At 45.5% G+C, this 27,298-nt stretch overlaps 1 protein-coding gene across 1 annotated transcript; it reads left to right on the top strand.

Annotated features, from left to right (window-relative positions):
• The first annotated feature begins 6,379 nt into the window (after positions 1-6,379).
• Positions 6,380-26,965, top strand: CTSC (cathepsin C). Its single transcript, XM_040340104.1, has 7 exons — positions 6,380-6,588; positions 14,701-14,846; positions 17,520-17,683; positions 20,227-20,373; positions 21,882-21,994; positions 23,504-23,635; positions 24,768-26,965. Exons 1-7 carry the CDS (start codon positions 6,414-6,416, stop codon positions 25,268-25,270), a joined length of 1,380 nt encoding a protein of 459 aa, XP_040196038.1. The 5' UTR covers positions 6,380-6,413; the 3' UTR covers positions 25,271-26,965.
• Positions 26,966-27,298: the final 333 nt, after the last annotated feature.

Raw genomic sequence — 27,298 nt, 5'->3', positions numbered from 1 at the left:
TCTATTACAAGGAGTGTTTACATTCCTTTTAATAGGAATAAAAGTGACACCGTTTTTTTTTTTTTTATAAGAACAGTGAAAAAATAAAAGGTAAAATAAATAAGATTTTTTTTTTTTAAATGTGCCCCGTCCCACCGAGCTTGCGTGCAGAAGCGAACACATACGCGAGTAGCGCCTGCATATGAAAACTGTGTTCAAACCACACATGTGAGCTATCGCCGCGATTGGTAGAGCAAGAACAATAATTCTAGCCCTGGACCTCCTCTGGCTCAAAACATGCAACCTGTAAAAAAATTTAAAAATCGCCTATGGAGATTTTAAAGGATAAAAGTTTGTCGCCATTCCACGAGCGGGTGCAATTTTAAAGCGTGACATGTTGGGTATCAATTTACTCGGCGTAACATTATCTTTCGGAAATATAAAAAAAATTGGGCTAACTTTACTTTTGTCTTATTTTTTTATTCAAAAAAGTGTATTTTTTCCCAAAAAAGTGCGCTTGTAAGACCGCTGCGCCAATATGGTGTGACAGAAAGTATTGCAACAACCGCCATTTTATTCACTAGGGTGTTAGAAAAAATATATATAATGTTTGGGGGTTCTAAGTAATTTTATAGCAAAAAAAAAAAAAATGTTAACGTGTAAACACCAAATCTCAGAAACAGGCTTGGTAATGTAGTGGTTAAATACTACCGAAAGAAAGCTCTATGGCCCAGATTTACAGAGAGCAGGGCACACATTACGCCGCCATAGAGTAAACACTGTACGCTACGCCAACGCAGCGCAGAGAGGCAAGCATTGCATTCAGCAATCCAGTGCTCCCAACGCTGCGCCAGCGTGGCGTGGGTTTCGAAGGCGCATGTCGGCGTAGGTGGAAGTGGGCGTGAACCCATGCAAATGAGGCGTTACCCCATGCAAATGATGGGCCAAGCGCCAGACAGGTACGTATCACGAACTGCGCATGCGCCGTGACGTGGACGCACCCCCATGCGCCTGCTCACAACCACGCCGGCAAAACTGCCTAAGCTACGCCGGATCACTGCGTACGCCGTGAACATAACGTACGCCCAGCCAGACACACGTCCAACGCACAATACGCCGGCTTGTGTTCCCTGGTGCAGACCTGTGCATGTCTGTTGCCGGGTTGCACCTCCTTTATGGGGAATAACTTTACGCCGGACGTAAAACTTACGCGCATCTCGCGTAGCATGCGCCGCCCACACGCACGTTCGTGAATCGCTGTATTTCCCTCATTTGCATGTTTGAATGGCTAAACAATGGGAGCGGCACCATGCGCCCAGCCTAAATGTGCGCCCACCCTACGCCGGCGTGAGCAAGCTACGTCGACGTGGTGTAGCCTGGTTTTAGGCGCATGTCTGTTTGTGGGTCTGGCGCACAGATACGACGGCGCACATTTGCACTTACGTCGGCGTAACTTGTTATACGTCGGCGTAAGTGCTTTGTGAATCTGGGTCTTAGTGTGTGAAAAAATGTCATATGGGTGCAATGTTGCATGACCGCGCTATTGTCATTCAAAGGTGACAGCGCTGAAAATTGGCCTGGGCAGGAAGGGGGTAAAAGTGCCCAGTATTGAAGTGGTTACGCTGCAATCTAATAAATATTTGCTTTTGGGTGTAACACCACTATAAGCAGATTCCAAAGACATGAAACTAGAGCACCCTTATGGATAAGGACAAGGCAAGGAGTCTTTTTATCCAAGGCCATGAAACCAGCTGCTGACACGGCATTGTGCTTGTAATCACACGGGAAGAAACAACATTTAAGACAAACAGATTTAAATCTACAAATTCCAACTGAAGATAGCGGCTCCTGCGTTATCTCCCCTCTACATGCTGCAGAGACATTTGATAATGTGGAGCGGTTGCATGCTTAAAAAATTACGTTTTTTTTCCAGGACTTTATCTCCTGGATTCAACCCTTCTATTTTTTTGCACTAAAAAACGCATGGACAGTGCTTAACCGGTTAAGACCTGGACCATTATGCAGGTTAAGGACCTTGCCCCTTTTTGCGATTCGGCACTGCGTCGCTGTAACTTACAATTGCGCGGTCCTGCGACGTGGCTCCCAAACAAAATTGACGTCCTTTTTTTTCCACAAATAGAGCTTTCTTTTGGTGGTATTTGATCACCTCTGCGGTTTTTATTTTTTGTGCTATAAACAAAAATAGAGCGACAATTTTGAAAAAAATGAATAAATATTCCCAAAAAAGATATAAAAACATTGGGGCAGATCCACAGAGATCTGCACCCGCGCAGCGTATCAGAGATACGCTACGCCGCCGTACCTTACCTGGCTTTAGTTCGAATCCAGGAAGATTTCGCGCCGTAAGTTACGGCGGCGTAGTCTATCTCTGGCGGCGGAATTCAAATCGGCGATTAGGGGGCGTGTTTCATTTAAATGAAGCACGTCCCCGCGCCAAATGAAATGCGCATGCGCCGTCCCGAAATTTCCCGCCGTGCATTGCGCTAAATGACGTCGCAAGGACGTCATTTTTTTTAACATAGACGTGAATTACGTCCATCCCGATTCACGGACAACTTACGCAAAAAAAAAATTTCAAATGAAACGCGGGAACGACGGCCATACTTAACATGGCAAGTCTAACTATACGCCGCAAAACACCAGCTTTAACTATACGCCGGAAAAAGCCGACTAGAGACGACGTAAGAGAATGCGACGGCCGCGCGTACGTTCGTGGATCGTCGGAAATAGCTCATTTGCATACCCGACGCGGAAAACGACGCAAACTCCACCCAGCGGACGCCGAAGTATTGCATCTAAGATCCGAAGGCGTACGAAGCCATACGCCTGTCGGATCTAACCCAGATGACGTTGTATCTTGGTTTGAGGATTCAAACTAAAGATACGACGCGGGAAATTTGAAAGTACGCCGGCGTATCAGTAGATACGCCAGCGTACTCTCTCTGTGGATCTGCCCCATTATTTTTTTTCCTCAGTCCTCAGCCGATACGTATTCTTCTACATATTTTTCTTAAAAAAAATCGCAATAAGCCTTTATCGATTGGTATGCGCAAAATTTATAGCGTTTACAAAATAGGGGATAGTTTTATGGCATTTTTATTAATAATTTTTTTCTACTTCTAATGGCGGCGATGAGCGATTTTTTTTTCGTTACCTGCGACATTATGGCGGACACATCGGACACTGTTGACACATTTTTGGGACCATTGTCATTTTCACAGCGAAAAGTGCTATAAAAATGCACTGATTACTGTGAAAATTAAAATGGCAGTGAAGGGGTTAACCACTAGGGGGCGCTGAAGGGGTTAAGTGTGACCTCATGTGTGTTTCTAACTGTAGTGGGGCCGGACTGGAGGCGTGACATCAGTGATCGTCGTTCCCTATATCAGGGAACAAACGATCACTGACAGCGCCACTGTGAAGAGCGGGGAAGGTGTGTTTACACTCACCTCTCCCCGTTCTTCAGCTCCTGTGATCCGTTCTTCGGACTGGGTCGCGAGCGCGCCACCAGCGGCACGCTCATGACCCGTGGCTGGGCTCTTAAAGGGGACGTATATATACGTCCATGTGCCCAGCCGTGCCATATATCGTTGTGCGGCGGTCCTTAAAGTGGTAGTATACTCTGTACTACCACTTTCACTTTCACTTATAGGTATATATTCTTTATACCTGTAAGTATAAAGAATATCTCCTAAACCTCTACAGTTTAGGAGATATTCCCCTCGCAATGCGCCGCTGACTGCAGCGGCGCATGCGCAGCGGGGATCTTCGGCTAAAGGCCCGGCTGCCGCCGGACCTTACCGGACAGAAGTCTCCTGCGCGCATGCATGGGAGTGACGTCATTGCCAGCCAATGTCAGCGCTGGAGCGGCGATTTCCCAGTCTCTGCTCTAATTTATCCCAAAGGTGTTCTATCAGGTTGAGGTCAGGACTCTGTGCAGGCCAATCAAGTTCCTCCACCCCAAACTCACTCATCCATGTCTTTATGAACCTTGCTTTGTGCACTGGCCCAAATCACTTGGTGGAGAGGGTATTATGGTGTGGGGTTGTTTTTCAGGGGTTGGGCTCGGCCCCTTAGTTCCAGTGAAGGGAACTCTTAAGGTGTCAGCATACCAAGACATTTTGGGCAATTTCATGCGCCCAACTTTGTGGAAACAGTTTGGGGATGGCCCCTTCCTGTTCCAACATGACTGCGCACCAGTGCACAAAGCAAGGTCCATGCATGAATGAGTTAGTTTGGGGTGGAACTTGACTGGCCTGCACAGAGTCCTGACCTCAACCCGACAGAACACCTTTGGGATAAATTAGAGCAGAGACTGCGAGCCAGGCCTTCTTATTCAACATCAGTGCCTGACCTCACAAATGTGCTTCTGGAAGAATGGTCAAACATTCCCATAGACACACTCCTAAACCTTGTGGACAGCCTTCCCAGAAGAGTTGAAGCTGTTATAGCTGCAAAGGGCGGGGCAACTCAATATTGAACCTTACGGACTAATACTGGGTTCACACTTACACCCCTTTCACACTGAGGCATTTTTCAGGCACGTTAGTGTGAAAGCAATGCTAAAGAGCCTGAAAAACGCCCCAGTGTGAAAGGGGTCTTAATTTGCATGGGGCTCACAGCAGGGGTCTGATGCGTCCTTTTTCTCTGTTTCAGTGACGAATGAGGCCCGAATTCAAACCTGTAACTGAGCCAAAGACGCATTGGACCCCTGTGCAATTCACACAGAGATGTGTGAACCGGCTCCATCAGTGGCGGTTCGTCCATAGTGGGCGCACCGCCCCTCTCGCTCCTGCACCACCACTGAAAACAATACATAGATTCATGCATTGCATGCATCTATGTATTGTCCCGGCGCCACTGCCACCCATTATTCAGATGGCTGTCCCCCTGGCGAGCGCCGACCATCTGAATAACGGCAGCTGGTTGGTTGTGGAAGTGTCTATCAGAGCCAGCTGTAATCGGCTAACAAATAGTTAACCAGGGGACGCACGGGGTGTGCGTTCCCCAGTTAACACTGACACGCATCTCAGCCAATCAGGTTCACCGGATCTGGTTACCGGTAACCTGATTGGCTGAAGCGACATCGAGGGCAGGAGAAGACATCGAGGGATCGTGGAGGAGGATGGTTGCCCGAGAAAGGTAGGTGCAGGGCGTGGGGGGGGGGGACACAATCTGGCGGTATTTTGGGGCAATCTGGCAGCATTTTACAGGGAAAACTGGCGGCAATTGATGGGCACAGTGGCGACAATGGCATGGCACAGTGGCTGCGTTTGGCATGGCACAGTGGTGACAATTGATGGCATGGCACAGTGGCGACAATGGCATGGGATGGGACAGTGGCGACAATGGCATGGGACAGTGGCGACAATTGATGGCATGGCACAGTGGCGACAATTGATGGCACAGTAGCTGCATTTGATGGCATGGCACAGTGGCGACAATTTTATGGCACAGTGGCGACAATTTTATGGCACAGTGGCTGCGTTTGATGGGCACAGTGGCTGCGTTTTATGGGCACAGTGGCGACAATTGATGGCACAGTGGCTGCGTTTGATGGCATGGCACAGTGGCAACAATTTTATGGCACAGTGGCTGCGTTTGATGGGCACAGTGGCTGCGTTTGATGGGTACAGTGGCGACAATTGATGGCACAGTGGCTGCGTTTAATGGCATGGCACGGTGGCGACAATTTTATGGCACAGTGGCTGCGTTTGATGGTATGGCACAGTGGCAACAATTTTATGGCACGGTGGCAACAATTTTATGGCACAGTGGCTGCGTTTGATGGGCACAGTGGCTGCGTTTGATGGGCACAGTGGCGACAATTGATGGCACAGTGGCTGCGTTTGATGGTATGGCACAGTGGCGACAATTTTATAGCACGGTGGCGACAATTTTATGGCACAGTGGCTGTGTTTGATGGGCACAGTGGTGGTAATTGATGGGCACAGTGAAGCTGCAATTGATGTTTTTTTTTTTTTGTTTGTTTGCACCCCCCAAAAATTTTGAGCACCAGTGGCCACTGGGCTCCATTGAGGGTTGGTCACCTTGTGCAAATTGGCGGGAGAAGACTGAGATGCCATTAACGTTCATGTGCATGGAAAGACAGGTGTCCCAATACTTTTGGTAATATAGTGTGTATTTATTAGGGGTATATATATATATATATATATATATATATATATATAATTAGAATAATACCATATCTATTCATTAGACTTATTATTCATGTTCTAATCAATTACAGTCAGCCCTCAGAGCTGCACACACACACAGCTAGCCCCGCCCCCTTGTTGTTCCCCTAAGTTCAACCCGAGCACATGACTTCCCCCCCACGTGACCCGCCCCCGCTGGGTCATGTGACCCCCTATTTAACCCTCCTCTGCCCGGAACCCCCTAAGTCAGTCAGGATGGAGAAGGTGTGCTCGGTGCTGCTGTTCGTGTTGCTGGCGTCATGGAGCGGGCCCGCCGCCGCCGACACCCCGGCCAACTGCTCGTTCCCGGACCTGCAGGGGACCTGGGAGTTCCATGTCAGCCCCAGCAAGGGAGGGGCGCGGAGCCGAGACATCGACTGCTCCCAGCTGGGTGAGGGGCCTGTGTGTGTGATAGAGTGCGAGCTCTGCGGACCACACTGTGGAAGTTGAGGGGAGGGAGGCTTGCATGCATGATATGGGGATTGCCACGGTGGGACTGGTTACCTGTCTGCCCTGTGTTCTTACTACCTGGAGCCAATGACCTGGAACAAGCATGCAGCAAGTGAAGGCAGAACTCCTGGCTGACATGCTTGTCCCAGGTCATTGGTTCCAAGTGGAACTAATGGAAAAACTTTTTTGCATAGAGTGGAGATGGATTAGAACCCCTGGCAGTTTGTATTGCTGTCTGTGTCCCCGTTAAAGTAAACTTCCATTAATTGTTTGTGCCTAGAGGTGAGCCTAATTATAGGCCAACCTATCGGTACAGTAAATGTGCGCTCTTTAGGAGATGTTTATTTTAGATGCAGCTGATGTCATCTGCGCATGCGCTCTGAAGGAACGGCCGGTGTTTTATCAATATGGGTCCCTTATCAGATAGTGCCCGGCCTGCACATGCGCATTTGGCGATCACGGAAATCTCAGAGACTGAACTTCTGTTCCAGCAGCTGTAGTTGGAGCGTGTGCAGTTAACACGCCATCTGATAGAGCGCGCGTGTTAACTGCGCACGCTCCAACTACTGCTGATGGATCAGATGTTTATTCTCCGTGATCTCCGATTGAGCATGTGCAGTCCAGGTCGGGCACTATCTGATAGGGGACCCATATTGATAGAACTCCGACCTCCCATGCTGCTTCAGAGCCCTGCGCCATGACTGGCGGCTCCTTCTTTAATTTGCAGGAATTTCCTCACTTCCTGCTTGGCTTTGGGACAGGAAGTGAAGACAAATCTCCCCTTTATTTTATTTTTTGCCACAGAAGTTTTTTGCTAAAAGACAGAAAAATAAGTTTTTCTTAGTAAGTTATTTTTTTTTTTCCCTTCACTGATGAGGCAATAAATATGCAGCATTGATGGGAACTTATGGTGGGCACAATTGGGGGCAGCACTGATCAGTGCCCTAATTACCTGTGCAGGTCTCCCCTCCAAGGACATGCCACTGATTGGCTCTCCTCCAAGAAAAGCCGATTAACGGCATCTCCTTGTTTATATGTGATCAGCTGTGATTGGACACTGCTGATCACATGGGGTAAAGAGCCGCGTCGTCGGGATCCCTGGGACATGGTGCACCCGCGATCATGGTGAGACTGGGTGATGTCATATGACGTTGGCCCAGAACGAGAGCATCCCACCTACTGTAATCTTTTCTATACAGAGGGAGGCGGTTAATGTAGAACTAAACTTTTTTTTTTTTTTTTTTTTTTTTTTTTTTTTTTTTTTTTGTGCTAGAGTAATGGAGGGTTGTCGGATTTTTCTGTCATCTGTGTCCTGTTGCAGACAATTCCCTTCCTGTCCCATAGCCAGACCAGGAGGTGAGAGAAAATCCCTCCAAAGTGAGTAGATCCCCCGATTGTCACCAGAATTAGCGCCCCCATTGGAAGATTACCCCTCCATTACTTTTCTGTAGGATTTTTTTTTTTTTTTCACTTTTGATGATGATGGTAACCAGGACCAATGGAGGATGGCTTTCTCTAATGGGGCACAGAAAGCAATGAAAATCTGATGGGGTCTAATCTCTTGGTGGGCTTAATGGGGGGGGGGGGGGATCTGAGGTGGTCGCTGTACTAACGATCCAATGTTGGTACATCGATCTGCCTGCTGAGCTATTGTGTTCTGAAAGGGGGATTATAAAACCTCTGAGAATTACACCCTTCCCTGGTGTGGTGGCAAATCAGATGATGTTTGTCTGTACTTTACACTTCCCTTGTTTGCTGATTAGAGATCTGTTTGCCAGTCTTGGCGGGTGATCACTTCTGGCACCTCCTATCAGCAGTTGTGCAACTTCCCATCCCCTGACTGGGAAAGTCCCTTCAACTCCACAAATGACTGCAAAGGTTTCTGGGTAATGTGGTCACAGCTCTTTCCTATGCTGTCTACATCCTCGGTGTACAGTGTGGTCTCTGCATGTAGCAATCGGTGAGCTCTGCATCTTCCGGGTCCCTTAAGCCCCTTAAAGTGCAACACAAAATGGAATTGACACAAGTGATGCAGTCAGTCGCCAGCAATACCACAGCAGTCTGTTTTCCCTCTGTAATGTAGTTTATTATTCGTTTGATTTAAAAACGAATAATAAAGTCCCTTGGTGCAAACGAGGAGTGGGTGTATAACCTATATATGCCTTAAAGGGGCTGTAAACCCTTGTGTGTTTTCACCTTAATGCATCCTATTCATTAACCACTTAACCCCCGGACCATATTGCTGCCCAAAGACCAGAGCACTTTTTGCGATTTGGCACAGTGTCGCTTTAACTGACAATTGTGCGATGTGGCTTCCAAACAAAATTGGCGTCCTTTTTTCCCCACCAATAGAGCTTTCTTTTGGTGGTATTTGATCACCTCTGCGGTTTTTAGTTTTTGCGCTAAAAAGCAAAAATAGAGCGACAATTTTGAGAATTTTTTTTTTTACTTTTTGCTATAATAAATATCCCCCAAAAATATATAAAGATTTTTTTTTTCCTCACTTTAGGCTGATACGTATTCTTCTACATACTTGTCAAAAAAAAAAAAAAAACAATAAGCGTTTATTGATTGGTTTGCGCAAAAGTTATAGCGTTTACAAAATAGGGGGTATTTTTATGGCATTTTTATTTCATTTTTTTTACTAGTAATGGCGGCGATCAGTGTTTTTTTTTCTCGGTACTGCGACATTATGGCGGACACTTTTGACACATTTTTGGGACCATTGGCATTTTTATAGTGATCAGTGCTATAAAAATGCATTGGATTACTATAAAAATGCCACCGGCAGGGAAGGGGTTAACACTAGGGGGCAAGGAAAGGGGTTAAGTATGTCCCTGGGTGTGTTCTAACTGTGGGGGGGGGGGTGGCCTCACTAAGAGAAATGACTGATCACTGTTCATACATTGCATGAACGGAAGATCAGCATTTCTCTCCCGGTCCCCGCTCTGTAACGAGCGATCGCATGTGCCCGGGAGTCGGGGGCACACGCGCCCCTAGTGACCTGTGCGAGAGCCGACGTTGTATTACATGCTCTCGCGCAGGGTAGCCAACTTGCCGCCGTAAAATGACGGTGGGCGGTCGGCAAGCAGTTAAAGAGGAGGTGCCGCCTAAAAAAAGCTACAAAAAATTAAATTGTATACATGCATACATAATTTTTTCCAGAAGTGGCTGTTACTAGGCAGATTGTCCTAATCTGCCACTTCCTCGTCCGTGGTGGTCTTTTTTTTTTTCTCCTCCTCCTCGTGTTGCCTCCTGGGAAATGGGGAGCGGTGTCTTCTGGGACCTTGCCCGTGTCCCAGGAGACATCCGCCCATTCATATAGCGCCACGCAACTCGCACATGCGCAGTAGGGAACCAGGAAGTGAAGCCGTAACGCTTCACTTTCTGATTCCCTCACCGAGGATGACGGCGGGGCAGCTGAGACCCGAGCGATTGTTCAGCTTCGGCTGCCGACATCGCGGGCACCCTGCACAGGTAAGTGTCCTTAATCAAAGTCAGCCGCTACAGTGTTTGTAGCGGCTGACTTAAAAAAAAAAAAAAAAATGTTTAAACGCCAAACCTCCGCTTTAAGGTGAAGCAACTTCTCAGTGATGGGGGGGGGGGGTCTTGCTCACCTGAGCCCGTTCGATCCCTCGGTGGAGACACGCTCTTCCTCTCCCCCCGGGGTTGTCGGCTCTTGATTGATGGAAACGCAGCCATTGGCTCCCGCTGCTATCAAATACAATGACGTGGGGGGCGGAGACAAGTTCGGCATTCTGTGTCTATGCACGCAAATGCTGGACTCGGGAGTGCGCCTGCAAGGTAACCCCCAGGGAGAGAACTTTTCCTAGGGGTTTTACCGATGTGGGGAGGAGCCGAGAGCGACGATGAGGGACCCCAGAAGAAGAGGTTCAGGGCCACTCTGCAAATCGAGCTGCACAGTAGTTGATTATGATATGTATGTTAATTAAAAAAATAAATAAATGAAGGTTTACAATCGCTTTAATGTCAGTGTGTGTGTGGGATCAGGGTTAAGAGAAATCCATCTTGTGGTCCTCATCTCCTGACCTCAGGACCCACTAACAGGCCAGGTTTGCAAGATAACTGAAATACATCACATGTGATATCATTTGCTGCTCTGTGATTGCAGTATTCTAGCCACTTAAGGACCCCTTCACGCCGATATACGTCGGCAGAATGGCACGGCTGGGCACATCAACGTACCTGTGCGTTGCCCTTTAAGCCCAGCCGTTGGGTTGCGCGCGCCACGGGCACGTGCAAGCGACCCGGTCCGAAGCTCTGTGACCACGGGACTCACGGACCCGATCGTCGCTGGAGTCCCGCGATCGGTCCCCGGAGCTGAAGAACAAGGAGAGCCGTGTGTAGACACAGCTTCCCAGTTCTTCACTGTGGCGCCGTCATCGATCGTGTGTTCCCTTATATAGGGAATCACAATCGATGACGTCACACCTACAGCCACACCCCCCTACAGTTAGAAACACAGATGAGGTCATACATGACCCCATCAGCGCCCCCCTTGTGGTTAACTACCAAACTGCAATTGTCATTTTCACAGTAAACAATGCATTTTAAATGCATTTTTTGCTGTGAAAATGACAATGGTCGTCAAAATTGTCCAAAGTGTCCGCCATAATGTCGCAGTCACGAAAAAAAACGCAGAGGTGATCAAATACCACCAAAAGAAAGCTCAATTTGTGGTAAAAAAAGGACGCCATTTTTGTTTGGGAGCCACGTCGCACGACTGCGCAATTGTCAGTTAAAGCAAAGCAGTGCTGAATCGCAAAAACTGGCCGGGTCCTTTAGCTGCCTAAAGGTCCGGGTCTTAAGTGGCTAGTCTGCATCTCCCCAAGGTAATACTTAAAATCTGGCCTGTTGGTGGGTCCTGAGGACAGGAGTTATGAACCACTGGACTAGATAAATGGCTGCAGCTCTTCAATGAGGATATTTGATGCCAGTGACAATGCGGCTGGGTGCCTGGACTGTTGGGCCCAGTGGCTAGCCTGTGGGGGGTAGCGAAGCTGGATGGCAGGCAGGTGTTTTCTGATGTGGGGGGTGGCAATCAGCAGCACTTTGAGGGCGTGTATTACAATAGATGGGGGTGGGGTAGGGCACATGAAGGACTGTAAGGTAATAGGAGGGGCATGTCAGGAGGAGCGGCGCTTGCAGGAGCGGAGATCCTAGCAGGAAGTGTCCCCTGTGGCGCTCTCCTCCCGCTCGGCGCAAGTCTAGAGCGAGCTGTCAGGGGAGACTACCTGGAGCAGCAATTGGCAGGCTCGGCAATGGCCCCAAGTAGGACACCACCTTGCAGGAAATTCCCTTGCTTTCAGCTTTGGTTACCCCCCCGGTTGGGCTCTGACTGGAGTTGGGTCTGGGCAGCCTACCAGTGCCCACTAATGCTGCCTTATCAGTGTAGCTTCATTATTGCCTCAGTGCAGCCTCATTAGTAAAGATGAAAAATGTATTGTGTGTGTGTGTGTGTGTGTGTGTGTGTGTCCCCTCAGGTATTTGGCAAAAATTATTTAAAATAAAAACCCAGTGGTGATTAAACACCACCAGAAGAAAGCTGTGTCAAAAGAAAAATGTTTTCTGGGTACAGTGGTCATTCAAAGTGTGACAGCACTGAAAATTGGCCTGGGCAGGATGGGGATAAAAGTAGGCAACAGGTTAAAAAAAAAAACTGAATAAATGTTGTTTTTTTACTGGTTTTTAGATTCAAATCAAATTTGTCAAGCCCGGCTTTAAACATCATGTTTTCAAGCGTTTTGCAGCTGTTGTCAAGCAAGATGTGGAGTGCTACTAAAGGGACAAAGAGCTTCTGTTTGAGCCAAAGAACGCACAACACAACCGTCGGGGAAACTCATGTCGCACTTTTTTCAGGCATTTTTCATTGAAGTCTATGGGGGCAAAAAACGCTCAATTCTGCCTGAAGGCGGTGCATGTCGATTTTTGAGCGACAGGTGTTTTGCTACAAGCGATGGGACGCTCTGGTGTGAGCAAGGGCTATTGAAAACAATGGATTTTTGCTTGTTGCGCATTATTGAGCTTCAAGCTCCTGAAGTGTGAAGGGGGCCAAAATGGTTCCTGTGTCTTCCCAGGAAGGAGGTGCTCAGATTTGTTCCCCGTGTGTGTGTGTGTGTGTGTCATCCATGGGAAAGCGTCTGCCGTTTATTCATCAGCAGTACAGTTCGGGGACCAATTGCACAATAAAACTTTATATGATGCAGAAAGCAATTTTTTTTTTTTTTTTCCCCTGGAATTCCAGTTTAATAGGAAGTATAAAATAACCTTGTATGTTATCTGAGCCGCAATGGATATGGGTCTGTTTTGCTTTTTAGTGAGACTTGGCTGCAAAGTTTCAGATCCTATAACTGAGGCCGCATTAGACATCTATGATTTCAGTTTAAAGATTTTAGGTTTCACTTTGACTGGCGGTGACTTCCTCCCTCCTTGTTTGTTGGCTGATATTGGAAACTGGTTTATACAGATCGGTGTCACGAGGTGAGGCCAGTCATGTGAAGAGGAGTGCAGTGTCATCATGGAAAATATTTATTTAAAAAAATGTTGCTGAGGATTCGGAAAACAAGCTGCAGTACCAAATTCTACTGTCAGTTTTTTTTCATTTATTGGAGTTTTTTCATGATTTTTCAAGAGCTGCCTAACGTAACTTTGAGCCTTAATTGGAAATGTATTAAGTGGTGCCTACTACAGAGATTTCCGACTTCTGCAGGGGGTCCCACATGAACAATCACCATGGCCGGATTCCAGACAAGGCCACCGAGGCAGGGGTGGTGCCAGGGCTGCAGCAACAGGGGGCAGGGATGGACTGGCCATTGGGTCTACCGGGAGTTTCCCAATGGGCTCAGTGGGTCGGTTACAGCGGCTGCCTAATCTGCATCGGAGGTCCAGTGATCTACCTGTAATCGCTGGTGCCCGATGGGTAGATCGAGATTTAGCCAGCATGCAGAGTAGCAGGAAGCGTTAGCGTATGTATAAAGTTCTCTCTCCTGTAGGGCCGAAACAACTAATCAATTAATCGCCCATTAATCGATTACAATTTTCCTAATCGATCGGCCAGTAACATAATGGTTAAAAAAAACTAAAATTGGCCCTTTATAGTACAAAAAAGCGAATCGCTACTGTAAATTTTACTTTCACTGTCCCACAGTAAAAAAAATAACCCCTTACAGTAGCAATTTATTTGCTCTTTTTGTACTATTTTTGTTTTTTTAACCCCATTATGTTACTAAACATCTCAGGCCTGGGGTCACACTTCTTCTTTTTTTTTTTTTTTTTTTTTTTTTTTTTGTGCTTTTTGCAGAAACACACTACAGTTCATTTACATGTTTTCCTATAGGACACGTTCACACAATGTCGGTCATTCACAGTAAAGTGGCTCCAAATGGTGGTTACATTAGAGAATTAATGGTGGGTTGAGTAATATGTTATCTCGACATGTTTTGCCTTCAGGCTTCATCAGGGGAAATAATTGCAATACAAAAATCACATTTGTTTTGGGTGTCTACCTGTTGACAGGTCCACCAATGGAAAAGGGGAAACTTGCAACCAAAGGCCCTGGTGCCCCTATGCAGAAGGGGAAAAAACACAGGGGCTTAGAAAGGGAAAGACCAACCAAGTGGCAGGGGCCTGATCAAACCCCAAGCAACTATGCAAACATAGTGAGCACTCTAAAGACCTAGCCAAAAAAAAATGTCAATAAGCGGTAAGACTGCTATAGGCTATAGCCACTATCTATCATTCATCCTTTTGTTCTGCCAATCAGGAAGGCTTCCTGCACCCACAATAGCCCTGCGGGAGAGACTCCCCCATCAACACCAAATATGTTGGGAGGGGGGTGAGAGAAAATCAAGTTATCTATGACTTTCCTTTTTTGGCTAAAAAAACAATCAGCACATGGAACATAACTTAAAATGAGTATCTCTTGTGCTGATTCTTTCAGGAGAAATCCTTTTCTGCTAGTCTATTCTACAGTTGCAGCCACATGGCAATCTTCTTCATGAATATTGATTTGTATGGGTTTTCCTGTTCTCAGGTCCATCTGAAAGGAAAGTAACCGTGACTATTAAAGAGCTGGATGTTGCAGAGGATGACCTTGGAAATGTGGGATATGTTACCATAATCTACAATCAAGGGTTTGAGGTCGTAATAAATCACATGAAGTGGTTTGCCTTTTTTAAGGTAGGTATATTTTGGTTTCCTCCTGTCACCCTGGTTTGTAGGATGTAAATGCGTTGAATGGCTGTATTTGCTCGTGAACCTTGTACGCACATATTGGTTTGGGTAAACTGTAAAGGGGGTCCCTAGGTGCATGGAACACATTTTTGACAGTTGTAACCACTGGTAGGGCAGACCATTGAAATGGTCTGCCCTACCAGCAGACTGTGGGTTGCACATGTGTGAACCTAGCCTTACAGTACAGATATTGTAGAATGTGTGGCATTGGGCCTTAACCACTTCCTGCCCGGCTTATAGCAGAATGACGGCCAGGCGGTGGTTGTTATCCTGACTGGGTTTTGTATGACATTCAGCAGGATAACGGGCACTGTGCGCCCATTGGGGTGGGGATCGGTGGTGCGGCTTGTCAGTCTGACACACTGATCTCGTTAGAGGCTCTCCACCCCCTCCCCACGTCATCGGCCGTGTCAATCACGGCTGATGACGATGTAAACAGGAAGAGCCGTTGATCAGCTTTTCCTCACTCATGTCTGACAGATGCGAGTAGAGGAAAGCTGATCGGCTGCTCTCCTGACATGGGGAGGGAGGAGGTGTGTGCTGATTGTTTATCAGCACAGGATGCTGCCAGAACCACCAGGGTTGGCCACCCACTTTGGACCACCAGGTAGGTCACCAGCAATATGCCAGTGTCTCCTATCGGCTAAGGAGAAAACATACTTCTTTATAACTTGTCTTTTTTTCAATTTTTTTTTTTGCAATCACCAAAAGGGAGCCCTTTTTTGTGGGAACAAAAAGATAACAATTTTGGTTACAGTGTAGCATGACCGTGCAATTGTCATTTAAACAGCGACAGAGCTAAAAATTGGCTTGGGCTGGAAGGGGGTGTAGGTGCCTGGTATTAAGTGGTTAAAGTGCCGTTCCACCCATTTAAATGTTGGCCACAAAGTGTAGCTGACTTTTAATACTCTCCTGTCCCACGATCCAGCGAGGTGACCGCCCAAAGCCTTGCTTCTCTCTCCGTCCTCTCTGCGGCGCTGGCATTTCAAGTGTGGGTGCCTGGCTGTGGCTTCATAGCGCACTGGGCAATCTTCTGGGACCTGTGGCGTGTCGACTGTGAAGATTGCAGGAAGGGAGGGGGGAGAGGTGAACTTTCGCTTGGCCACAGGAGAGGAAGTTTGAGCTAGGTACCCACTACCTTCCATTTTTGGGTGGAACGCTGCTTTAAGCGGGTCAAAACTATTCTGGGAATGTCCTGCCTTGGTTTTTGGTCATGGTGAACAGATATTGCTGTCCACACTGTACAGTGCAGAATGTAACCAAAGCGATGTTTACACTGGTCCAGACCTGAGATGAAGTCTCATAGCACATGAAAAATGACCCACACATCCCTGCCTCTCCAGGAACTTGGCTTGAGTGGCCACCTTAATCAAGGCTGGTAAAAAGTGCCAAAATCTTGTTTCCAACTTTGTGAAACCTTACTTTAAAATGTGTTTCCTTCTAGTATGAACAGCATGGGGTGCAAAGAAATTTGGACTATGGCACATATCTGGTGGACTTGTCCTAAAATTGGAGGGAGATGAGGGATTCAATAACAGACATAACCAGTATCGAAGTCTCAGACGACCCATGGGGATGCCTACACCATGGTATTGGAATTCCAACAACGATACTGGAAATCTTTGCTCTTACAGCTTCTAAATGCTGCAAAGAGTTTAATTCCCAGACACTGGCAAGATGGGGAAAGTCCTTTGGTGAAGAAATGGTGTAATAAAATGAATGCAATACAAAACTTAGAATATTTTAGGTTCAGTGACCTAGAGGGCTTAGATGAGTTCAATGGGAGGAATATAAGCATACAATGAAGTTCACAGAAAAGATGGGTGCATAAAATAGTATATCTTACCACAGACTCGGCGAGAGAGAAGAGAAAAAAGTAGTTGGGTGCTCTTAGGGAAGGGAGGTGGAGGGATGGTTTGGGGTGTGTGTGTGTGTGTGTGTGTGTGTGTGTATAGTGTAAGGGGTTTAGCTTGGTAGCGGGGTGTGTGACCCACTGGATGGGTTCACTACACACTGAATTTATACAGACAGTCGGACGGTTGAAAACAAAGATTTTGGTTTATTCTTCCATCTCGCTGGAAACAAATGCAAGCATCCAAACAGCATAAACAAAATCAAACATAAAATAAACCCTGGCCACACAGGCTGGGCAGACACTGCTGGTCATACAGCAGAAAAACAATAGTCTTTTGATTTTTATCACACAGAAAAATCAATCACCTTCTCTGAAGACATTCAGCTACTGCTCTCCTTCACTCAGAAAGCCTCAGGATGCAGCAAATCGGTGGTAATCCTCTGGATTACTTATAGAGGTCTTAATTGCCTCATTCTGAACAGCTGGAGTCTTCCAACGCCCTTAAACCTTTTCTGGCTGCTTCTGCAGCCGGCGCCTAATAACAATTGGTGTATTGTCTAAACAAGGCAGAAATGTATGTCCCGTCTGTGGCAACACCCACAGGTTTACCTGACTTCCTGTCACAAAATATGTATGCATGTCTCCTTTTCTGCTGCTGCTCTTCTGTATTTCCAGTTGACCAAATGACTTGCAAAGACTGGTGTGGGTACCCTCCTGCTACTGAACTTTGTGAAACCTTTCTTTTAAAATGTGTTTCCTTCTAGTATGAACAGCATGGCTCCAATGTCACTAGTTTCTGCCATGATACATTCCCTGGCTGGGTACATGATGTTCTGGGCCGCAACTGGGCTTGTTTTGTCGGGAAGAAAATAAGTAGTTCCTCTGGGAAGAAACTGAATCCCGCACCTTTCCTGCTTGATGGAAGACAGTAAGTTCCCTTTTTTTTCCATCTATCACCTTGAAGGCATTAGACTTTGTTCATATTTTGCACAAAACGTATTAAAGTGGAGGTTCACCCTCAAACCTTCTTTTTATTTATTTTTTTTTTATTTTTTTTTTAACATTAGATTGATGCGCATTTTGTCAAGGATTCAGGTAGTTTTTTTTAAAAATAGAAGCCGTACATACCGTTTTAGAGATGCATCTTCTCCGCCGCTTCCGGGTATGGGCTGCGGGACTGGGCATTCCTATTTGGCAGTCCTCCGACAGGCTTCCGACGGTCGCATCTATCGCGTCACGATTTTCTGAAAGAAGCCGAACGTCGGTGCGCTGTATAGAGCCGCACCGACTTTCAGCTACTCGTGACGCGATAGATGCGACCGTCGGAAGACTGTCAATCAAATGGGAACGCCCAGTCCCGAAGACCATACCCGGAAGCGGCGGAGAAGATCGCTCTCTAAAATGGTAAGTACTGCTTCGTTTTTAAAAAAAAAACACCCGATTCCCCTAGACAAAATGAGCCTCAATCTAATGTTAAAAAAAATAATAATTTCGGGTGAACTCCCGCTTTAAAGGCTATTTATAGTACACCTATCAGACCTGTTGCCACCATATGGCTACGAAGATGAGCATGTTGTAACAATTCGCACAACTTCCCCTAATCCTATTCTAGGTAAATGAGCAACAATTCATGAAAGTGGGTGCTTGACCAAAGAATAGTGGTTTCCTTGCAAATGCCAACAATATAACTATAAAAGGCAAACAAGTTCGGCAAACCAAACTGTTTAATTGCATGCATAGAATCTATACATTGACAATCTAGAGTTTAATTGGGTAGCATGATGGGGAGACCCATATACAGTCTTATAATGCCAAGTAGCTCAATGAAAAGTGGGCAGTTGGAAGTAACTGTTTTGCTTTGCATCTAATAAGTTTTTTGCAGTAAACCCAAGGAAGGATAAAAACCTCTAGTGTATGAATGTTTTTATAAAACTCCACACCTACAACAGTAGTAAAAACAAATTGCTGCATACAAAAGTGTTACAAAATATGCTTGGAATATACACTGTGTTTCCCAGCAAATCGGCATAGATAATGTATGCAAGAGGTGTACACTACACATTACTTGTAGAGTAGGGTTGTAGCTTTAGTGTCATCCCCAGGTAAAGTTCTTTCTTTATGATTGAGTCCTCTACCAGGATCTTCCCAATGCTTCTCAAGCCTTGCAAACAACTGTTCCTAATGTTCCCTTGTCTTAAGCACATGGTTGTTTAAATCCACTCCCCCACCTCTTGGCATCCTTGCCTATGCTGAGCTTTGCGAACCAGTCCAACAGGTTCATTGGCATATCGGTAGCGGAATCTTTGCTTCTAAACAATATATGGTCTAAAATTTAACAATGCTATAAGAATCACCAAGATGACCTTGGCAACACGGTAACCAATGTTCCAGACAAGGACCCTTTTTCAACATGCACTGCATGTTTAAATGTGCCCTACTGGTGCCAAAACCCCTAGCCATGCCTCCTTTTTATCCGGCTACGCTGACTGTGATACTGTCTGCCAGTAACTAGCTGAACTTTTCATCCAGAGGTGGGAGAACGTGTGACCCTCAGGTGCACTGATCTTGCTGCCAAATGACAATCTTGGTAACTGTAAACATAGCGGCACATCAGGGAATAGAATCTTGAACACAAGACTTGTAATCAGAGAGGCCCTAGAACAGTGATGGCATACATTGGCACCCCAGATGTTTTGAAACTAAAATTCCCATGATGCTCATGCACTCTGCAGTGTAGTTGAGCATCATGGGAAATGTAGTTTGAAAACATCTGGGGTGCCAAGGTTTGCCATCACTGCCCTAGAACAAGCCTCAATATACCTGTAGCAAGCAAAGTATACATTCATATAACCAGGTGCAATATCTACAAAGAATACAACCAGAAATACTTGCATAAAAAGGAAATGGTCAACCACCAACTCCTGTGAGGTTTGTTTTGTCTCTTGCGTCCTGTTCACAAGCTTTTTTACTTTCTGGGATGAAAAAGAGAAGAAACCTCATGAATGCCCCCTTGGTCAACTCTTGCCATACCAGGTATCCCTACTGGAAGTGGTGTGTTCCCCACGATGAGTTGAAAACTGTACAATATTTTGGATTTCCCTTAATCTCTCCTGGTCAGTGGTCCTCAGAGACCCCAGCAGAGACAAGATGGCAGTAAAAAAAAAATGGGGCTTCTAACCTTACTTTCTTCATCCAAACCACAACCACTATGCCTACCGGTAGGGGTTTTGCATGTCTGCGACCAGTAATGGGAGGTGGTCGTACTGCATGCATTGCTGTACATTGTTGCGCATGAAGTGCGGTTTGTACAAAAGGAGTCTTGTGATGTGCTTCGAAAGTTTTTAAAAAACTAATGCAGTCATCACATCTAAAGTGTGGTAAGCTGCTGTATTTTGGATGTTTCTATAAACAAGACAGATGGTTTCGTACATCTTTAGTTCCATTTTGTTTTACTTTTTCCATATTGTCTAGCACCCCATACAGAAGCAACCCTGGATTTGTAGAACAAATAAACTCTGTTCAGAAATCATGGACCGCAACTGCGTATCCTGAATATGAAGGCATGTCAATGGAAGATCTCCTCAAAAGAGCTGGTGGTCGTAAATCTAGAATCCCAAGGTATTATATATTTTTTTTTATTTGAGAATGTTGGTTCTGTTGGCATGCTATACAAGTGTCCATAGATGGCCAGCAGTGCAGTGCAACTGTTAACATACAATTTTTTTTTTTTGTCTTGTTTAAAAACTTGCTGACTTCAATGCTTTTGACTTTGCGTCAGTGCCATTTCTCAATCATTAGTATATTACCATATGATCACCAACTTATTTGCAGAAGGAGAGGTTTGCAGTGGCAACCCTTGTGCTTCATTGTACAGTTTTCATAACCGAAAATGTAATCCTATCCTTAAGGGGTTGTAAAGACAGAAGTTTTTTTTTATCTTGATGCATTAGGAGAAAAATAAAAGGGTGCCTCAGCCCATCTAAATACCTGAAGTCTGTCTAGATCATCGATGTTGGAGTGTCTCAGCTACCCAGGACTCCCAAACCCTCATTGGCTGAGGCAGCAGCGCCATTGTCTCCCACGGTCTGTCAGCCAATGAGAGACGGGGTGGGGGCCAGGCCTCGGCTTTGTGTCTGAATGGACACAGGGAGCTGTGGCTTGGCTCGGTTGCCCCCATAGCAAGCTGCTTGCTGTGGGGGCACTCGACAGGAGGGAGGGTCCAGGAGCACTGGCGGGGGACACCAGCAGACAAGGATCTAAGCTGCTCTGTGCAAAACCACTGCACAGAGCAGGCAAGTATGACAGGTTTTGTTATGTTTAACTAAAAGACTTTACAATCAAAGTCCCAGGTGCCACTTTAACACAACAGGAGAGCTGCTATTTTTAGTAGCACCATTTTTAAAGTGGAGTTTCCATCCCAAAGTTTTTTTTTTTTTTTCATTATTGTGCTCATTAGACCTAAAAAAAAAGTAAAGCTTGATTATCAGCAAAAACTGAAATTGAACTTTTGTTTCAACCTCTATCATTTATGCACACGTTAAACAGAATTGGTCCCATGGCAGAGCCTTGGGGTACCCCACTTACTACTCAAGTCGATTTAGAAGATATGCTATTCATGACTACCCTTTTGGACACGTTCCTGTAACTAGTTTTCCAGCCAAGTTGCATGCACATCGCCATTGTCAACAGACTGCAATTTCTAAATTTAAAGTGATTTGTAAAGTTTTTATACAAAAAAAAAAGTTATACTTGCCTGTCCTGTCCTAGTTTTACACAGAGCAGCCTGGATCCTCCTTTTCTCAGTCCCTCTTTGGCTCTCCTGGCTCCTTCCTGTTTAGTGCCCCCACAGCAAACCACTTGCTGTGGGGGCACCCGAGCTGAGTCACAGCTCCCTGTGTCCATTCAGACAGAGCTGTGTCCTGGACCCGCCCTCTTCCTAGTATCATTTTATTGCTTTAGTGCTTTTGTCTATGGTACGTGCACACTCCCATTTCTTGTGTAGCTATTACAGCAACAAAGTGAGGGAAAGGCTAGCCAATGATGACAATAAAATATACTTTAATGTTTATATACAAGGTATATATTTGAAAAAAAAAAAAAAAAGATTAACTTTACCAATCTTGCAGCATACCATCTCCAGCTCCACTGCCCACAGATGAGAAATACCAGGGCCTGCCTGATGCCTGGGATTGGAGGAATATTGGAGGGTTCAACTTTGTCAGCCCCATCAGAAATCAAGGTATTTAAGAAGTTCTAGTTCACACAAATGAATGCTAGGCAGTAAACTTGAATCAAGATTTCTCCACCTTGCCGGAGAAATGTGTGTTTATTTTTTTAATTTTTTTTTAATATATATATATTTTCATATTCTCCAGTGTTGACATTTATTCCAGTTTGTGGGCAATGTTTTTTATATTAAGCTTACAGCTAAAATCAAGTCCCCCCCCCCCCCCCTCCGTCTTTTGAATGACCAGAGTAAAGTAGTTGAAAGGCATGATTCAACAAAATCCAGCTAAAGACAATTTAAGTGCATGTATGAACATTAAACATTGCGTGCGTAGGGATGAGGCAGGCTGCAAATCAAAATGGGGCCTATTCCAGATAGTAGGCACTCTGTCCAAACCTTTAGTCAAGAAGCTGGGTTTTCTGGTGGAAATATATGTGGTTGTGATTAAGGATGGGCTCCGACGTGTTTGCAACCCCACATGCTCGACCCCGCCAGGAAGCTGACACTGCAAAGCGCTAATCGGTGTGACCTTTCCTGGTTTGTGTAGCTGCGCATCAGGAAATTTCTCGCTGCCTGTGATTAGCGTTGTGCAGTGTCGGCTTTCTGGCGAGGTCAGACACGGGAGCCCAGCCTTATTTGTAATATGGCGCGATCCTTACCGTAAACCATGTCGCCATCCCCTTCAGCTAGAGGGAATTGATTAGATCTTCTGTGTATCATCCACATGTATCTAGACTCCTATAATTTTGGAGTCTAGATTTCTGATAAGGAAGCAATTTTTGTGATCTACGATGGAGGTGCACGCGGGTGCTGGGTTCCCACTTATTACCTGCCCGCTTATAATGGACACTTACGAGGAGACTTTGTACACAATCGCTGTTTCTTTTTTGGAGAACATGAGCCGTTTTTTGTGGACACATTCCTTAGTCACATTTGCTTTAGTGCAGCAATTTTTTAGTTTTATCACAAGTTGGAATGTTGCCAGCAGCTCACATTCACCTCTTTGGTTTTGTTTATTTATTTCTATCTGGCATTACTGCGAGGAAGGAGACTTTAAAATCGTAACGTCCCTTTTGAGTGGAGCGCAGCTTTAAATTGTTACACTGTGACGTAAAGCTCAATCGTGCTGATTTTTTTTTTTTTTTTTTTAATCTTGCTTCCAGCTGTTACTTCCCTCCCCCCCCCCCCCCCCCCCCCCCCCCATAGTTGGATCTAAACCCATAGCTTTGCATACAACGCGGAAGAGCTACTTTTCTAGTCCCTCTACTTTTTAGTTCTGAAATTCCTATAGCATGGTGAGTAGTTCACAGAAGTAAGCTGGGCAGAATTCATCTCTTGAGATGAGACTGCGAAGTGTAAACAGTACTGATCTAACAAAACACTATGAATGGTAAATTTAAGACAAAAAGGAAGCAAATATGTTCATTGTTTGGGTTTACACTGCATTTAATTTTACTATGTTTGGCATGTGCCTGTTTTGAATTGTGTTGGCAGATTTATTATAATTTTGTGTGTCTCCAGGGTCCTGTGGAAGCTGTTACTCCTTTGCTACGATGGGAATGTTGGAATCTAGAATCCGTGTCATGAGCAGACTTCAGCAAACTCCTGTCCTGAGCCCCCAGCAGGTGGTGTCCTGCAGTAACTACTCTCAAGGTAATCCAGACTTTTTGTTCTTCTTTGCAGTGGCCTAGGTGACCAATGGCACCACCTGAGATGCTTGACTGCCTCGGGCAATTTTTATACCTGAAACTTTTTTAAAGTGTTCACCTTTTTACAGAAAATCTGAAAGGTGACAATTGGACTCCCAACCACCCCCTGTACTGTCCTCTCCCCCGTTCCTACACTGTCAGGCACTGGCATGCTGGTTCACGGGTCCAGGGATTTAAAAACCCTTGTGGTTCTCTCCTTGCAGTGCTGACAGGGTGGGCTGTACAGATTCTAATCTGTCAGTGCCGTTTATGTGATGGTGACCAGTTGGCATCCATTTTGGTCCGGTACAGAGAGATTAGGCAGTGGGAGTTTAAATCCCTGGACAAGTGGAGCAGCAAGCCAGTGCCTGACGGTGCAGGATAGCGGGAGGCAAGTACAGCAGGACCTGGGGTCAACATAATTTTTTTTTTAAGCATCTGATTGGAGCCATAGGATTAAAAAAATAACATGGGCTTGGGATGCTGCTGTTGCAACACTGATCCTCCCCCCCTGGGGAAACGGGTATTAATCCCATTTCCTGACTGCCCAAAATGTTAGGCGATCCTATTGGACGCCCAGCACCAGGGTGAGGACTCCAAAGCCTGCCACGCTGGGAGAGGGCCACAGCAGTTCCGACTGCTGCTTTCACCGCCTGCATCCACGGTAAAGGCAGCTTGGTGCACATGGGTGATGGGTGTTAGTGCTGCGAGGGGGTGGTAGCTGGCTGTGTGCTAGTGCCGCTCCACCGGAGGGGGGGGGTCGTTTGACGCTACCCCCCCCCCCCCCAAAAAAACAAAAACGCCAGCTGCCACTGGGATGGTGGAACATGTGACACACACCTCATGTTCGAAATGGAAAATTCAGGGTGTTTTCTCAGCAGTTGAGTGTGAAAATGTAACAGTAAATTTTACCTTTTTTGCCAAATGTGTATTTGGTTGGCAATCTGTGAATGACTGTCTTGTTGCTCTTCATGATCTGTGTGGTGTTGGAAGGCTCTAGCTGGCTACACTGAAGTGTTCCAGTCCTTCATGTACTTATTTGTTATCCTTACAAGCAAGACATTTTCTCTTTTTAACAAAAACTTTTCTATTTTAAGGTTGCGATGGAGGCTTTCCTTATCTTATTGCTGGAAAATATGCTCAGGATTTCGGCATTGTAGAAGAGGCAGACTTCCCTTACACCGGCAGCGATTCACCCTGCACTCTGAAAGGTGACGCCTATCGGTATTACACAGCCGAGTACCACTACGTCGGAGGCTTCTACGGTGGCTGCAATGAGGCTTACATGAAATATGAACTCATTATGGGGGGACCTTTGGCTGTAGCTTTTGAAGTCTATGATGACTTTATGGGCTATAGAGGAGGGATCTACCACCACACTGGACTGCAGGATAAATTCAACCCCTTCCAGTTGACCAACCATGCTGTTCTATTGGTTGGGTATGGTGCCGATTCAACAACTGGAGAGAAGTACTGGATTGTGAAGAACAGCTGGGGCGAGTCCTGGGGAGAGAAGGGGTTCTTCAGAATCCGCAGAGGAACCAACGAATGTGCAATTGAAAGCATAGCAGTGTCAGCAAGTCCTATTGCTAAACTGTAACAAGCTATAATTGAAGTTGTATTCCATTTTAGGCTCTTAAGTCCTGTCTAAGAGCAAAGGCCACACGATGCCGGTATTACTTTAGTAACGATTGAAACTAAATTGGAAAGGGTTGAGGGGGGGGGGGATTGATAAAGAAAATGGCAGGTGTCATGTAGTGATTGCTCTTAGGCTAGGCCTTTTTGTGATTTGTAAATCTCTTGCTATGGAGAGATTTACCTGTTCACTTCCTTGGCATGACTTTCCATGTGCTGCACAGAAGGCGACTGCCAACAAGTAATTGCATCTCTCAGCTGCAAAAAGATTTAATTGCCAGTGTTGGGCAGGAACTTTACTTTCAAACTGGGTACATGTTTGCTTTAAAGTCAATTCAAAAGCTTGGCACCTTAAGAGACCCATGCATATAACTGAGTTCCCCTTTGTTGTTGTTTTTGTGCTACAGTGACATTACAGGTGAGGGGGTTTTGTCTACCTAAACAACCTAAATGAGGTGGGCATTGTCTACCTAAACATGGTGGGCACTTTTTTTTTTTTTGCAGTGGAGTTGCCCTTTTAAAGTAAACCTCTTAAAGGTGGTTGCCATAGCTGACTTTTGCTTCTGGAAAAGCTACTTGCCTAATTGTGTGCTGCTCCGGAAGAATTAATACCAAGATGGTTTTTGTAGATTTGGAACTCTTGCTTCACTTTCTGTGTGTAGGGTGTGTGGTTTTTTTTTTTTTTTTTTTTGTTTTTTATATATCGTATTCTGTTCACCAGGGGACAAAGTACAGTCTAGCACTTTGTCTCATATTAAGTGCTGTGTAAGGCTAGCTATGCAGTTGGGAAACAGAGGGCCAAAAGTCAACAGCTAAGCCCTCTTCAGTCTCTCCCCGACATATGCTGGAGTAGACATGTGACTGTCACAGGAATGACAGATGTCTTTTGATATGTGGGTTGCAATGACAATCTGGCTTCTATCTGCTGTGAGAGACAAGATGGTGGAAACCATTGAATAGGTGACTGGTCCTCAGGAGAGACTCGAGCAGAGTATCTTTTGAGTTAGTTTAATGTCCTTTTCAGTACTTAAATGTCATGGAACGCAAGGCAAAGCTGTTGGGAGCCAAACCTGTCCTCGTAACATTCTGGGCACTGTAAGCCAGGTATTTATTGCTGCTTGAGAATCTGACAGCAAGTCGGTGACTAGGTCACCAGTGGGGGAAAATCGGCTCGGAGCAATACCACAGGTGTCACCAGAACAGGAAGTGAGGGAAAATCTTCCGGGCAGCAATAAAAATCTGGAGTATCTAACCTTTCCCCAATCAATGGGGAACAAAAAACTTAAAATATTTAGCCTTCCCTAGATTTCTAAACAATTAAAATGTTAGTGTTTGAACTTAAGTTGCTCAGATGTGGTTTACCTGTGATAGCTAGTTTGTTTGCAGTACATCTGTGCCGTATTGAATTCTGTCTTTAGTATGTGTTAAAATGAAGTGTAGCTTTGGAATGGTTTGTGAATGGGATATTTTTCTTCAGGATATGACACCCTACAGATCTTTTTGAAGTATGGAAACCTCCCTTCATATTACCCGAACCTTGAGATTTCTTATACAACAGTGTCTTCTCCTTTTGTTAAAGGGAATTTTGTATGTGCCTTATTGAACTTTAATCAGGGATTTTTTTTTTTTAAATGGATGCAAAATAAAATACTTTTTAATACCATGATTTTACTCTGTCCATTTTATTCTGTCATTTGTTAGTAATTTCATTTGTGCATAGCAGACATTTTGCTTGGTCATGTGTGAAATGTAATTTCCCTCCCTCATCCGGGCAGGATTATTGCCCTTAAATGTGTTAAAATGGTGCTTTTCAAAGTTGACACGCCCAAGTTTGTTTTTTTTTTCTTTGCCACAATTTATTGAAAATGAAATGCTGGTATGAGTTGGTTAAAATGTGTAACTTGATGGCAGTGCGTTCCATAATGCACCAGTTCTACATGAAAAGTAGATGAAGGGGTTGATGTACAGATTACATACAATGGGATACTGGCTA

Source organism: Rana temporaria, chromosome 2 (assembly GCF_905171775.1).
Source record: "Rana temporaria chromosome 2, aRanTem1.1, whole genome shotgun sequence".
Taxonomy (NCBI): domain Eukaryota; kingdom Metazoa; phylum Chordata; class Amphibia; order Anura; family Ranidae; genus Rana; species Rana temporaria.
This window is presented reverse-complemented; position numbering and strand designations above follow the sequence as displayed.